At 35.1% G+C, this 17,235-nt stretch overlaps 1 protein-coding gene across 4 annotated transcripts in view; it reads right to left on the minus strand.

Moving 5' to 3' along the window:
- Positions 1–17,235, minus strand: part of MDGA2 (MAM domain containing glycosylphosphatidylinositol anchor 2) — an 871,115-nt gene that overhangs the window by 63,491 nt on the left and 790,389 nt on the right. For all 4 annotated transcript variants that reach the window (XM_078334840.1, XM_078334839.1, XM_017977077.4 and 1 more), the window contains one exon: positions 16,938–17,086. In XM_078334840.1, coding sequence (XP_078190966.1) covers positions 16,938–17,086 — 149 coding nt within the window. The remainder of the gene's footprint in view (positions 1–16,937; positions 17,087–17,235) is intronic.

Genomic DNA, 17,235 nt, shown 5'->3' on the forward strand with positions numbered 1-17,235 from the left:
TTTGTGGCTTTGCCCATTTACTAAACATGACTGTGTGATCTATTATGATAGCCTCGTTTCTAAGCAACAGTTTTTTGAAGTTGAAATAAATTGTTTGAAGTTGTTAAGAAATTGTTAATACATAACAATTTCTTCACACTTTCTCTGTGTTCATCAAATATGAATTGTCAAATCTAGATCATATTATAAAATTATCAACTAAAAAGGAAGATTTTTAAATAATGTTGAGTCAATTAGAATTGCTTTATAAACACAAGGGTGTTTTCAATGTATCCATTTGTTATTGAAAAGAAGATATATAAAAATGGCCAAGTTTGAGCCACGTATGGTGGCTCATGCCTGGAATCCCAGCACTTTGGGAGGCCGAGGCAGGTGGATCACTAGAGGTCAGGAGTTCAAGACCAGCCTGCCCAACATGGTGAAACCCATCTCTACTAAAAATACAAAATATTAGCTGGCAGGTTGACACATGCCTGTAATCCCCGCTAACTCAAAAGGCTAAGTCAGGAGAATCGCTGGAAACTAGAAGGTGGAGGTTGCAGTGAGCAAATACCATGCCTGGAAGAGAGAGGGAGACTGTGTCTCAAAAAAAAAAAAAAAAAAAAAAAAGGGCGGGGGCGGGTGGCAATTTTATTTTATTTGAAATGTTTCGTTAAGGAATGATACTTCATATGGCTATTACTATTGATACTAGCATTAATGGCAGAAGTGCTAATTAGGAAAATTGGTTCAAAATTGGGTCTAATCTACAAAAGAATATGTAGCTATCCAGAGCTTTGATAAGGCTAAGTACTTTTATGTGCCCAATACAATCCACCTGTAAGCAACCCAAAAACAGCTGCTAATTACTCATGATTGTTCAAATGTACTAAGAATATTTAAGAAAATTTATACCAAAGCCATTTTTCATCAAACATTTTTATGTCTGTATTACACAAGCTAATGTGTTCAGTGTTCATATCCACATGTTTTCTTTAAAGAAGTAGAGGTCCATAAATAATGAAAACATATATGGTTCTTTTTTTTTTTTTCCAAGACAGAGTTTCGCTCTTGTTACCCAGGCTGTAGTGCAATGGTGCGAACACAGCTCACCACAACCTCCACCTCCTGAGTTCAGGCAATTCTCCTGCCTCAGCCTCCTGAGTAGCTGAGATTACAGGCACGCGCAACCATGCCCAGCTAATTTTTTGTATTTTTAGTAGAGACGGGTTTCACCATGTTGACCAGGATGGTCTCGATCCCTTGACCTCATGATCCACCTGCCTCGGCCTCCCAAAGTGCTTGGATTACAGGCTTGAGCCACCGCAGGATGTGAGGGCAATCTGGCTGCGACATCTGTCGCCCCATTGATCGCGAGGGTTGATTCGACTGATCTGGCTGGCTAGGTGGGTGTCCCCTTCCTCCCTCACCGCTCCATGTGCATCCCTCCCCATCCCTGATAGAGGAGGACCCGTCTTTGGTCAAGGGTATACCAGTAGCTGCACTCCCCTACTAGAACCTCCAAACAAGCTCTCAAGGGCCATATATGGTTCTTAATCCTATACTCCTAAGATGAAACTTGACTAGAAACTCCAAACTCAGGTGTGTTCTCTTTGACATATCCACCTTAAGGCTCTCAACATCCTTGTTTCTTAGAAAATTCACACTTGTACCATTAGAAGACTACCTCCAGTTTCTGAAGTTGTATTACCAGGATAGTCTATGTGGAGCCACTGGAAATAAATGGGAATCTCTGTAACTATTAGAAGGGATGTGGAAGTCATACTCTATTAAAACAAAAGTAATGCAACATGCGGGGACAGCCCTATTCAAACCAGAAAACCAGGCAAATTTTTAATGTTGCACAAGACTCTTCTCTATACCTGCATGATTATCTTTTCTTTCTTTTTATTGTACTTTAAGTTCTGAGGTACGTGTGCAGAACATGCAGGTTTGTTACGTAGGTATACATGTGCAATGGTGGTTGGCTGCATCATCACCCCATCATCTACATTAGGTATTTCTCCTAATACTATCCCTCCCCTGGCCCCCCAGCCCCTGAGATGCCCTGGTGTGTGATGTTCCCCTCCCTGTGTTCATGTGTTCTCATTCTTGGACTCCTACTTAGGAAAGAGAAAATTCGGTGTTTGGGTTTCTATTCTTGTGTTAGTTTGCTGAGAATGATGGTATCCAGCTTTATTCATGTCCCTGCAAAGGACGTGAACTCATCTTTTTTATGGCTGCATAGTATTCCATGGTGTATATGTGCCACATTTTATTTATCCAGTCTATCACTGATGGGCATTTGGGCTGGTTCCAAGTCTGCTATTGTGAACAGTGCTGTAATCAACATATGTGTGCATGTGCCTTTATAATAGAATGATTTATAATTCTTTGAGTATATACCTAGTAATGGGATTGCTGGGTCAAATGGTATTACTAGTTCTAGATCCTTAAGGAATTGCCACACTGTCTTCCACAATGGTTGAACTAATTTACACTCCCACCAACAGTGTAAAAGCATTCCTAGTTCCTATTTCTCTGCATTCACTCCAGCAACTGTTGTCTCCTGACTTTTTAATGATCACCATTCTAACTGGCATGAGATGGTATCTCAATGTGGTTTTAATTTGCATTTCTCTGATGACCAGTGATGATGAGCTTTTTTTCATATGTTTGTTGGCCTCATAAATGTCTCCTTTTGAGATGTGTCTGTTCATATCCTTCACCCACTTTTGGATGGGGTTGTTTTTTTCCCGTAAATTTTTAAATCCTTTGTAGATTCTGCATATTAGCCCTTTTTCAGTTAGGTAGACTGCAAAAATTTTCTCCCATTCTGTAGGTTGCCTGTTGACTCTGATGATAGTTTCTCTTGCTGTGCAGAAGCTCTTTAGTTGAACTACATCCCATTTGTTAATTTTGGCTTTATTGCCATTGCTTTTGGTGTTTTAGTCATGAAGTCTTTGCCCATGCACATGTCTTGAATACTATTGCCTAGGTTTTCTTCTAGGGTGTTTATTATTTTAGGTCTTACTTTTAAATCCTTAATCCATCTGGAGTTAATTTTGGTATAAGGTCTAAGGAAGGGATCCAGTTTCACCTTTCTACACATGGCTAGCCAGTTTTCCCGACATCATTGATTAAAAACGGAATCCTTTTTTGTCAGGTTTGTCAAAGATCAGATGGTTGTAGATGTCTGGTGTTATTTCTGAGGCCTTATTCTGTTCTACTGGTCTATATCTCTGTTTTGGTACCATGCTGTTTTAGTACTGTAGCCTTGTAGTGTTTGAAGTCAGGTAGCACGATGCCTCTGGTTTTGTTTTTTCTTTGTTTTTCTTTTTTTGTTTGTTTGTTTGTTTGTTTTTGCTTAGAATTGTCTTAGCTATGCAGGCTCTTTTTGGGTTATATATAAAATTTAAGGTGTTTTTTTCTGGTTCTTCTGTGAAGAAAGTCAATGACAGCTTGATGGGGGTGGCATCGAATCTACAGATTACTTTGGGTAGTATGGCCATTTTCACAATATTGATTGTTCCTAACCATGAGCATGGAATTTTTTTCCTTTTGTTTGTGTCCTCTCTTATTTCCTTGAGCAGTGGTTTGTAGTTCTCCTTGAAGAGGTCCTTCACATTCCTTGTTAGGTGTATTCCTAGTTATTTAATTCTCTTAGTAGCAATTGCGAATGGAAGTTCACTCATGATTTGGCTCTCTGTCTGTTATTGGTGTATAGGAATGCCTGTGATTTTTGTACACTGATTTTGTATCCTCAGACATTGATGAAGTTGCTTATCAGATTAAGGAGATTTTGGGCTTAGATGATGAGGTCTTCTAAATATACAGTCATGTTGTCTGCAAATGGAGATAATTTGACTTCCTCTTTACCTATTCGAATACCCTTTATTTCTTTTCCTTGCCTGATTGCCCTCACCAGAACTTCTAATATTATGTTGAACAGGAGAGGTGAGAGAGGGCATCCTTGTCTTGTGCTGGTTTTCAAGGGGAATGCTTCCAGTTTTTGCTCATTCAGTGTGATATTGGCTGTGGGTTTGTCATAAGCAGCTCTTACTATTTTGAGATACATTCCATCAAAACCTAGTTTATTCAGAGTTTTAACCATGAAAGGTTGTTGGATTTTATTGAAGGCCTTCTATTGGCACACATCTATTGAGATAGTCATGTGTTTTTTGACTTTGGTTCTGTTTATGTGATGAATTACCTTTATTGATTTGCCTATGTTGAATCAGCCTTGCATCCCAGGGATGAAGCCAATTTGATCATGATGGATAAGCTTCTTTATGTGTGGTTTAATTTGGTTTACTGGTATTTTATTGAGGATTGTGGCACTGATGTTCATCGGGGGTATTGGCCTGAAATTTTTTTTTAGTTGTTTCTCTGCCAGGTTTTGGTATCAGGATAATGTTGGCCTCATAAGGTGATTTAGGGAGGATTACCCCTTTTTCTATTGTTTGGAATAGTTTCAGAAGGAATGGTAACAGCTCCTCTTTGTACCTCTGATAGAATTCAGCTGTGAAACCATCTGGTCCTGGACTTCTTCAGGTTGGTTAGTTATTAATTGCTGCCTCAAATTCAGACCTTGCTATTGATCTATTCAGGGATTTGACTTCTTCCTGGTTTAGTCTTGGGAGGGGGTAAGTGTCCAGGAATTTATCCATTTCTTCTAGATTTTCTAGTTTATTTGTGTAGTGGCATTTATAGTATTCTCTGATGGTAGTTTGTGTTTCTGTGGGATCAGTGAAGATATGGTCTTTATTATTTTTTAGTGCATCGATTTGAATTTTCTCTCTTCTTCTTTATTCATCTGGCTAGTGGTCTCGCCATTTTGGTGATCTTTTTAAAAAACCAGCTCCTGGATTCATTAAATTTTTTTAAGGTGTTTTTTTTTTTTTTTTTTTTGTCTCTATCTCCTTCAGTTTTGCTCTGATCTTAGTTATTTCTTTTCTTCTATTAGCTTTTGAATTTATTTGATCTTGCTCCTCTAGTTCTTTTAATTGTGATGTTAGGTTATCAATTTTAGATCTTTTCTTGTTTCTCTTGTGGGTATTCAGTGCTATAATTTCCTTCTACATACTACTTTAAATGTGTCCCAGAGATTCTGGTACATTGTGTCTTTGTGCTCATTGGTTTCAAATAACATCTTTATTTCTGCCTTCATTTCATTATTTATCTAGTAGTCATTCAGGAGCAGGTTGTTCAGTTTCCATGTAGTTGTGTGGTTTTCAGTGAGTTTCTTAATCCTTTGAGTTGTAATTTATTGCACTGTGGTCTGAGAGACCATTTGTTATGACTTCCATTTTTTTGCATTTGCTGAGGAGTGTTTTACTTCCAATTATGTGATCAATTTTACAATTCGTGTCATGTGGTGCTGAGAAGAAGGTATATTCTATTGATTTGGGGTGGAGAGTTCTGTAGATGTCTATTAGGTCTGCTTGGTCTAGAGCTGAGTTCAGGTCCTGGATATCCTTGTTAATTCTCTGTCTCAATCTAATATCAACAGTAGGGTGTTAGTCTTCTAATATTATTGTGTGGGAGTCCAAGTCTCTTTGTAGGTCTCTAAGAAGTTGCTTTATGAATATGGGTGCTCCTGCATTGGGTGCATATATATTTAGGATAGTTAGCTCTTCTTGTTGCATTGATCCCTTTACCATTATGTAATGCCTTATTTGTATCTTTTGATCTTTGACGGTTTAAAGTCTGTTTTATCAGAAACTAGGAATGCAACCTTGCTTCTTTTTTTTTGGTTTCCCTTTGCTTGGTAAATCTTCCTGCATCCCTTTATTTTGAGTCTATGTGTGTCTCTGCATGTGAGATGGGTCTCCTGAATACAGCACACACATGGGTCTTGACTCTATCCAATTTGCCTGGATCTTAGCTTGCTGGTCTCCATGGGAATGGGACCTGCCGAGCCAGACCACCTGGCTCCCTGGCTTCAGCCCCCTCTCCAGGGAAGTGAACAGTTCTATCTTGCTCGCTTTCCAGGTGCCACTGGGGTATGAAAAAAAAATCAAACAACAACAACAAAAAACTGCTGCAACTAGCTCAGCTTCTGCCCAAACAGTGGCCCTCTTTTGTGTTGAATGCCCAGGGCCCTGGTGGTTGTGTAAGTACCAGAGGGAATATCCTGGTCTGTGGGTTGTAAAGACCATGGGAAAAACACAGTATCTGGGCCAGACTGCACAGTACACTCCCTAATGGCTTCCCTTGGCTAGGGGAGGGAGTTCCCCTGCCCCTTGCACTTCCCAGGTTAGGCAACACATCACCTTGCTTCAGCTCACCCTCCTAGCTGTCCAAACCATCCCAGTGAGATGAAGCAGGTACCTTAGGTGGAAATGTGGAAATCACCTGTCTTCCACGCCACTCTTGCTGGGGGCTGTGCACCAGAGCTGTTCATATTTGGCCATCTTGCCGGGGGACCCACAGTCCTCTTTTATTTCATTTCATTCTCACAATGTCATTAGTAATTATGTTCCCATGATATAAGTTCCTAAGTCCTTAAAAACTCGCTTTATACAAGATGATGTAGGGACAGAAATTATTTCAGAAATTCAATGAAATTTGCAACGGTGTAATTTTAAGATTAGAAAGGCTATTTTCAAGCAGTTGGGATTACTTGAAATCTATGACAAATATAATTGCAGGAGCACAAATAAAACCGTTTCTTTTTTATTTGCACTTGGCAAGTGTATTATGCTTCCAAATTCCATTTTACAATTTTATTTATGTTGTTTTAAGATTGCATGCAGATTATCTCATACATAATTATTATACCAATTTGTGGTATTATGCATATGCTCACTAAACAATAAACATATTGAAATGCATGCAAGTGCAAGTAGAATGAAAAAGACTATGTAATGTTTCTTAAATCTTAAAATTTATCAAGTTATTATCTGGGTATCCAATATATTACTGAAGTCTTGTAAAACAGTTACTTTATTGCTAGATGCTTTGAGCATCAATATGACTGATGATCTACATGACAGAAAAAAAGTTAAATATTCATAAGCATAAAGTTCAATTTATGATGACAAAGAAAAGTCATGTTCGTGAATTCTTTGAAAATTAGGAAACAGAAACAAACAAAACAAACCCACAAATCTCCTCTTTGGTGAGCAGTCATAGTTAATCTTTGTTGGAAGTATTAAAAGTAACCAAATTAAAGATAAATCCCTGAGGGTCAACAGTTATATAGTGGGGACAGAAAACATGCATAGTTGTATAGATAAAATTGTTGAAAATTTAAATACAAATATTTTATTGGCTGGGCATGGTGGCTCACACCTGTAATCCCAGCACTTTGGGAAGCCAAGGTGGGCAGATCACAAGGTCAAGAGATCAAGACCATCCTGGCCAACAAGGTGAAAACCCATCTCTGCTAAAAACACAAAAAATTTAGCCAGGTGTGGTGGTGCACATCTGTAGTCCCAGCTACTCAGGAGGCTGAGGCAAGAGAATTGCTTGAACCTGGGAAGTTGAGGTTGCAGTGAGCTGAGATTATGCCACGACACCCCAGCCTGGGCAACAGAGCAAGACTCTGTCTAAAAAAAAAAAATTTTTTATATTAATAGAATTCATAAAATGTTCAAAATTTACAATGGCACATTGTCATTCTATAAAACAGTCATCAATAATTTATTAATATTATATAATTAATACTATACAATCAGTTTTGATATTGTATATTAAGCCACTCTGTTGTAGATACTGTACTACAGAATAAGCAAGGGGAGAGGGTGATGTATTTCAGAAAGGAGTGCCATATTGTATTGTTCTCTTCCATACTTATATAAGGGCATGGATTTAAAAATTTATTCATTAACTCAGTCACTCATGAAACATTTATTGAGTCCTTGGAGCTCTTTGTAAATACTTTCATTATTTGAAATATATGGGTCAACTTCATAATGCAATCTTTACTCTTATTACTGTAGTATTCTACAAAAAGCTTAAAAAGTAGATCTTTTTGACGTTATATTTTTAGAAAATCAAATGTACTATTAATATATTCAATCAAATATTGTTAATCAGAAAGGCAGGACTTAGTATTTTGAGCTCTTCACAAGTATTTGGTTCTTTTATTTCTTGCAAGTTCAAAGAGGAGTACTTTTTTTCTTTTTTTCATGTTAGCCTCAGTCAAGTGGCTGCTTTGGTGAAGAAAGTGTAAGCAGAAGCACTGCGTGTCCCTTTCAAAAGCAGGAATTAAGACCTGGTATATGTGTCAACATGCTCCCTCCAAAATACAATTGACATTGCAAGGATCATTTTCTATCAATACACAGAAGCACATAACCTAGTTCACTAACATTAATGGGATACTAAGATACCTTCTAATTTGAGGAAAGGATAATCTAAAAATTACAGAGAAGATATTGCAAAGAAAAAATTACATCTAAATTGAAATTTTTTTTAAAATTCTTCTTTTTTAAAAAATTTATGACCTATCATTACAGTACCTTATGTTATAGCATAAACAAATATATCTTCAAAATTAGCTTATCTAAGCAGAGAGGCTTCTTATTAACTATTAGGAAATTACCTATGAATTTTGTATTGTGTCATTTTGCTAAGATATGGATCTCTAAAGGAAAAGTTTTAGTTTAAGATCTTTAGAACACAAAAACAAAAGAACTACATGGATATATTAGAACATTGTAGATATTTTTACATTTTAACTTAAAGTCTTCCCCAGATTTTTATAAATGTTACAATTTTACATTTCCTTGAAAACATTCCATTAAACCTGTGCCTAACACCCATCTCAATGACAGTTAATTTTCATTTTTAATATAGACAATCATGTCAATAATATGTTCTTCATATATAGAATTGAGACACATATTTACATGAATTGACATAAGGTTCTCTAAAGACAGCAAGCATGTTAGTAGTGAACATTGTCTTCATCCCTGCCCTTTTGCTTTCTCCCTTCCCCCAGCCTCTGTTCAATTGTCACATCCTCCAGATTTTGCCACATATATTTCTCTCAAATTTGAGGCCTTTCATGCCTCTAAATAATAACCATCTATGAAAAAAACACAGCCAACATTATACTGAATGGGCAAAAGCTGGAGGCATTCCCCTTGAAAACCAGCACAAGGCAAGGATTCCCTCTCTCACCACTCTTATTCAACATAATAATGGAAATCCTGGCCAGAGCAATCAGGCCAGAGAAAGAAAGAAAAGGCATTCAAATAGGCTGGAAAGAAGTCAAACTATCAGACTTCAGGACACAATTCTGTACCTAGAAAACTTATGGTCTCAGCCATCAATGCTCATCAGTGGTAGGCCACATAAAGAAAATGTGGCACATATGCATCAAGGAACACTATGCAGCCATAAAACAGAATGCAATTATGTCCTTTGTGGGGACATGAATGGAGCTGGAGGCCATTATCCTTAGCTGATAAATGCAGGAATAGAAAACCAAATACAGCATGTTCTCATTTTATAAGTGGTAGCCAAATGATGAGAATACATGGACACATAGAGGGGAACACCACACATGGGGGCCTATTGAAGGGTGGAGGTTGGGAGAAGGAAGAGAATGAGGATAAATAACTTGTGGGTACTAGGCCTAATACCTGGGTGATGAAACAATCTGTACAGCGAACCCCCATGATACAAGTTTACTCATATAACAAACCTGTACATGTACACTTAAACTTAAATAAAAAAGTTAAGCAATGCCTATGATATCTAAACTATTACCTTCAAATTTCTACTCAAATTCTTGCATCCATATTTTTAGAATGGTTTCCAAAACTTGAAGTATGTTAAAGCAACTAAAACACTCTATGATCTTTTACATTTCTTTCTTGAACATTTTGAAACAGAAAATGGAAGCTCGGAAAACAGCAATCCATTATTGAGTAGTTGTACGTAGTAGTTATGTAGATTTATTGACATCTGTCATGTCAAACATATATTATTCAAAGATAAACATTGTTTCAACTATTTTAGTTAAATCTTTTAAATGCTATAAAAGACATCAGGTTTTTGGTATAAAAGCCGTGAAAAAATATGGATGACTCCATGCTTCAAGATAACATAAGCAACCTGAAATATAACTGAAAATGACAAAGCTAAACTAATAGTCGTTTATCAGAAAAGGAGCAATTGATAATAATGATCGATTCAAAATCAACTGCAAGTTTAAGTGAAATGACGTGTACGGAAACCAATTTTACCTTAAGCTAATTGATATCTAAATAAAAGTTAAGATCCCATGACATATTCCTGGTCATAAAAATTCGCCAAACTTCTAAATAAAGTCCCCAAAACTTCTAATGTTAGACATAAAATAAATGTGAGCTATACATACATTTAAAAATATTAATAAAAACAAGGAAGATAATTTTTACCAAGTTATTCCAGTTGAAGGTCATGGAGTGGGGGCAGGGCTTATCCCAGCAGCCAGGGTGCAAGACAGGAACTGATACTAGACAGGACTTCATCGTATTGCAGGGCACACTCAGACACGCACTCACTCTCACTCAGACTGGGAGTGACTCATTTAGACATGCCGATTCACCTAATGTGTACATGTCTGGGATGAGAAAGGAAACTGGAGAAAATTCAAAGACAAGGGAGAACATGCAGTCTCTAAATAGACAGTGGTCCCATCCTGGAACATGGATTAAAAACACTATTTATGTCAATAATTTAACCATCTTTCACTTTTTTTTTTTTTTTTTTTGAGATGGAGTTTCGCTCGTTACCCAGGCTGGAGTGCAATGGCGTGATCTCAGCTCACCGCAACCTCCGCCTCCTGGGTTCAGGCAATTCTCCTGCCTCAGCCTCCTGAGTAGCTGGGATTACAGGCATGTGCCACAATGCCCAGCTAATTTTTTGTATTTTTAGTAGAGACGGGGTTTCACCATATTGACCAGGATGGTCTCGATCTCTTGACCTCATGATCCACCCACATCTTTCACTTTTTAAAGTATTTTTGAGGTGGCTTGTTTCCCCACATTTCTAATTAATTTTTTCAAACAGTGTTTCTGAACAGAATTAAATCTATACAAAGGCAATAGACTCAGAGAAAATCATCAGGAAGTATTTGGCATTTTCCAAGACAAGTTACCTTTATTTTATAGATCCTTCTACATCGATCAAGGGTCCATCCCCTCACCCAGGTCTTTCAAATATAACATTTATATATCCCTTCTAATAAAAACATTGTAAAATTGGTATTTGCAGGAATTAATCAGATATGTATAATATCCTTCATTTGGAAGATAAAAAAACTTCATTTTTTACAAATGACATATGGCTTGTGTCTTTTCCAGAGCCACAGAGACCATTTATAAAATGGTTTCCTACATTTCTCTGAGTCCCTGATTCTCTCTCATCTCTATATGTCTAATGCTTTCCAGAGCATTCACTAAAGAAAATGAAGTGAATGACAGAGAAATAAGATCACTATCTTTTACAAAATTATTCCTCAAAACAAAGTCAACATTCAAGTTCTGCCTATTTCTGCATTTTTTAATTCAATTTTCTTCTGCCCTCTTAATTCTAATCTAAATCATTAGTATATAACCCAATATGTGCCTGTTTTATCTGTCTCTATTGTAATAACATTCAGTATACTCAGTAAGGTGTTATAAGATTAGTCTACGGAAGATGTCATTTTATTCATGATTTCAGATTATACAAAGAATCCAGATTATCTATCGAATCTCCATAGATTTTCCTGGGCTGGCATGAAATGGTTTCTCCATTTCATGGAGCTGTTGCAATAAAAATCTATTTAAATGGCTTACTTCAAGCACAAACATTATCCCAATTTCACTTGTCTTATCCTACCATTCTCTTTTAGCATCTGTAGACTGCAATCTATTAAGCATTTAAGAAGCAATAATAAGCAAATATTCACTGAAATAACTTTTTTAAATGTTTTAACTAGAACGAGAAATAAGCAATAGCTCAACCATTATAGTCACATCTGCTGAAGACCAAAATTTAATTGGTAAAGAAAGTTATCCAACAGTCAATTGTATCAAAAATATATTTTTTGCTTGGTAATTTTTGATTAGTAATTAGTGATTACTAGTGGTCATCGTTTAAGAAGAAAGTTTGGGGATAAACCTATAAAACTAACAAATAAATGAGGTTTGCACGTTAGTGATTATGTCTCTCGGCCCACGACCTGGCAGTGCTAACTGCCCCCCCCATCAGTTTCTGTGGTACTTTGTGTTTACTTCTATGACACTTATTTTTATAAGACATTGAGGATAAAAATTCTTTGTTTTTAAATTTCTGGCAGTTGCCTCATATAATTTAATTAAAATTGTATTGCTTGGGAAAGCAAATAAGTATGATAATTCTAAATATTTTAATACATCATGACTTAAGACAGGAATGGGTCAATTAAGGGTTTTTTAAAGATAAAATCTCCTACTTTGCAAAGATAGTCAAAAAGTCACATCATTGTGTATTTCTGTGGCTGAATATAAAAAGAAAACTGTATAAAATCATTTATTTAAAACCGTAATTGTGTACATTTCAAATGAAGTCAAATGATGTTTACACTGCTTGGTATATTTAGATAACTTAGAAATATTTTTCTTGTTTTTTTAATTCCTTAGCTACCAAGGACATTCAAATAACCTTTTTCTTTTTCCTATTAAGCAACAAATGAAGCAAATAATTGGAGGTTAGTAGGAGATTAAACAATTGCTTAGCTGAGCCCAAAAAGTACGACTTTGTTAGCACATAACAATTCTGAGAAAACTTTTATGCACAAATTAATTTTTTAGCTTCTCATTATGTATTGGTTCTCTTTCTAAGTTTCTTAAAGCAGTGATTCCAGAATTTCAGTGCTTTTTGTTACTAGATATAATGCATTATTTTATAAAACAAATTGTGTAAGTCAATACTAAAATCTGAGACAATTTTCCTAATCATATTTAAGTATAGACCATACAGCTTAAACAAAAGAGTCAAGGTAACGTTACCAGAAAGCTCAAAGGAATGCTGGGTTCAGTTTATCAACACTTTGCATATATGAGTTTAATAACACAGCAATGGTTTTTACAATCCTATTTAATCAGTAATAAGGTTTCTAAAGATTTCTGGATTAAAAACAAGGTAAAGTCTTAAGAACTGAATTCACTATTAGCATTAAAGAATATAATTTGTTTTCAGACTTCATCTCATATACAAATGCATTATATAATTAAGGCAATGTTTGATATTAGGAGGTGAGATTTTTTTCTACTAGGCAACCCAGATATTTTATGGATAAAAGAAATTATTTACATCTATAGGCTAAAAATAGAAATATTGCCTAAAATAATAAGACTTTAAAATCACAAAATATGTAACATAAATTAATCCTTTGAATAAAATTTGACCTTATAGTAAAAGACATGAACCACAGCTATTAGGACAGAAATCCATGTATTTAAAATGTATATTGTAGGCTACACGCCTAATTCAGTTTATTTAAACCATCCAAATTATGTTTACTGTGTTCAAAAGCTCATTGAATTAGCATTCTGAAATAGTTTGGGAGACAAAATGGCTACATATGTGTAATATAAAAATCTTCATGAAAATAACAAACAGTTCTGAATTCAAGGGTGATATCTTTATCCAAAGGTGATTTTTAAAAGTTAGTATCTGATTGTGTCCTAAAATAATATTGATATTTAAATGTAAAAGAGAAATTAACATTTTCTGAGATAATATGAAAATACACCTGTTTACATTAATGCCTTTGTTTCCTGTTACTAAAAGGGGTTTTTAAAAAAAAAATTACATCAATTTGATCGTATTTAGAATACTTTTGTCCTATCATCCTAAACTTTTATGTGTAAGTGAATCTTCAAAGGCAATGTTGCTCACTGGGGCCATTTTGCATGTAGAGATGCTTTATGCAGGAGTTCAGTGCAGAGGATATAGTTGTGAAAAAAAAAAAAAAAGAAATATGCATATATGCTCCTTCTCTTCTTACACTCCATCTACAAACAGCAACACCTTATTCACATTGGCAGAATAGCACAAAGTCATTACTCTTTATTGAAACTTCCCTGAAAGATATATCAAAGTTTTTTCTCCTATGGGAAGAGTAAAATTACCAATTAGAATACAGCATCATGAAAAGCCCCCTAGAAAAATATATTTATTTCTAAACATGAAAGAAAATCCTAGAACAAAGGAGCCCAGGAAAGAATATATACTGTTGCAGGTAAAAGTTAGCTTCAAAAATTGAGTAAGGGAAAGATTTGTTTTCTGGACTATGGTTTATTAAACCAGAAATACGTTTTCTTCTCTAATGGATAGCATGCATCTTACAAAACCTGGAAATAACAGTATTAGTAGCAGATTTACTGATCCGATCAAGAAGGCTTTAAGTGAAGACTCAAAGAGGGAGAGAAAAATATGAATCAATAAAACAGATCTTACAGAAGACAATAGGTTTCAAATGAGAAAAAGACTTAATAAAATGTCTAGAAATTATTTTGTGAAAACTATGACTTGAAATAATGCTTAGGCCTAGGATATAGAGTATCCTAAATAAAACTAAAATAATAAAAATATTAGACATGTTCAACTCAAAATGTACTCTAAAAAAATCCACATACAACACTGACAGATGAGTATAAGAATTGCCCTAACTGTTTGTACAAGGAGTACCCTGCACAAGAGTACCTGGCCTGTGGAACAAGTGGGGGACATATTCCACTTCACACTCCAATTGCCTGACAGGTGTAATCTTCAATTTACAGGATAAAAACCCAGGCTTAGCTATGTTCAGAAACATGCTCCAGGTTATGTAGCTATAAAAGCATGAGGCCATGTTGGCTAGAATTGGAAGCCAGGTGTCTCTGGAATTCATTACTAAGAAAACACACAGAAAAGAAAAATTTATACATACCTATGGACACATAAATAATTCTAAAGAAGGAGAGTAGGAGAAAATTTACTAATTTGTCCAAAAGGAACAATACAATGACTGAGAAATGTGTGTCATTGCATATCAGGGAGTTACACACTAGTTTTACGATTAAAAATATAAAAAATTAATTTGGAGATGTTCACATCAGGAAAGGAAAACGGAAGAAGACTGTATCACTGGGAAATGGTGTAGCAATTCTAGCAAAAAAATATTACAAAGGATAATTTGTGAATGATTACAAGAATGGATTACAAAGAGAAGGCTTAAATGGCGGGATCTCTCTTGGGAGGAATTCTAACTCACTAAAACTTGGCTTTTAGATAAGGATTTTGATTTGCATCCGTAACACAGATATGAGTGGAAACAAAGGTTTGAGATACATAAAAGTACAGGAAGAAGATGATGAGCAGGGTTGGGTAAATTCTATGAACTTAAAACACGCAGCTAGTAATGGGAAGTTACTCAGAGACTCCAAGAAAATATAACTGAGTAAGAAAGTGAGAAACTAAAGATATAATTATGCTCTCTATTTTTGCAAATAAACCTATAACCAGAAAATGGCACAAAAATCACCTAAAGAAAATAATTAATTTTACAAATGAAAATAGACTCATAGATTTAGGTTTTTTACAAAGCATGTACAAAGAAAAAAAATGAATGTGAATGATTAAACAATGTAGTAAGGAGTTTTTTTTTAAAAAGTAGGTATGTAAAGTCAAGAATGCTTAGAGATACTCCAAATATGAAAGTTTAAAAATTTAGCTGTGTTAAGAAAAAAAGAAATAACCCATAAACAGAGGAAGAAAGAACTGCTAATTTGTTTTGTTCTATTGCTTTATATATTCTCTGTTAAAGAAAATTACCAAATTAGAATGCGTAGAACAATATTAATATAGATTTTGGTTTTGTTCCAATTTACCTGCAGACCCTTTTCAATGAGGGATAATCAGAGAAACATAGTGAATGATCCACTATGGTCTGATGTATCTGTAACCTGTGAGCACTTAGTCAAGAATCCAGTAATTATCAAAGGCCATGATGTTTTCACTAGGAAAAGCTCTTTCATTTTTTTTGAGATTCTTAAACAGGCATACTAAGAAGATGCAATTTACAGTGTATCTTAATGTGAGTAATATACAGGTATTTTATTGTAACCATGTGAGTAAGATTAACAAAACAATGGTTTTATGATAGAATAGCTGAATGAATTGTTGGAAGTTGATCGGTCTTAATCCGTGCAGATTTTATCCTTTCTACCATTGCAACTCAAAAGATTATTCTGTGATTTAGTTAAGAAAGTGGAACATATACTGCCAATCTAGGGATAATACAAAGTTTTGGGGGAGAGCTAATAGATTATGTAGTAATCAAATCTTCAAAAATAATTTGTTATGCCGAAATTCATCCAGAAAATATGCTAACAAGAAGAAATATAAAGACCTACATTTAATTTTCAAAAATTTCATTTATATAAAGGATACATGAATTTAATATTTTAACTCTTTAAAAAAGATACAATTTTTTCCACAAAACCCTTGATCTTCAGCCCCCTTAAGAAGCTATCATACTTCAATTTCTTCTCATTTTACTAAAGTATTTCTATTTCTCAGACATATTAAATTAGATTATGCAGCATTCTGTATATAACTTGAACTCCTAAAGTAAAAATACATCTGACTTCTCACTTCTTAGGAACCAAGACAAATGATTATGCATTATAGGTGAGTGGGAACACATCTGAATTAAGTTCCTTTTATAAAGTTATACCATGTAATTTATCTCGCATATCTAGTGATGAAGGATTTTAGAAGGCCCAAACGCTGTCACTTCAGTATGTCTACTGTCAAAGTGAAAATTGTGTAAATTAATTTCAAAGATTACGTAACTCAGAAGAGTTTGTGTAGAGTAATATACACATGGTGAAAACATACATATATATAAAATATGTTTTGGAATTCATGCAAAACTATTAGAAAAATGATAACAAGGTCTTCACAGAGGTGTACAAAGAAAAAAGGTCATCGATTAGGTTTCTCACCTGCCTGATACCCAACCGATAGGCAACAATCCGATCCACTGCATCAGGATTCATCTGTGTCCACTGTAGACTGTAAGAATAAACACGGTGTCTGTTCTGCCATACAGGATTGTAGGTATCATAATAGAATTCTGGAGCATAGGCCTTTCCTGAAAACAGAAAGTGTGCTTAAATTTGAATGATGACATATCGTAGTGTAAGCATATTTATTCCCTTTGGCCCTTTTACCATTTCCACTATATCTTCCATTAGTAATTATTCTATGAGAAAAGTCCTATTCTTAAAATCCATTCACTTC

The sequence above is a fragment of the Callithrix jacchus genome, chromosome 8 (assembly GCF_049354715.1).
Source record: "Callithrix jacchus isolate 240 chromosome 8, calJac240_pri, whole genome shotgun sequence".
Classification (NCBI taxonomy): Eukaryota; Metazoa; Chordata; class Mammalia; order Primates; family Cebidae; genus Callithrix; species Callithrix jacchus.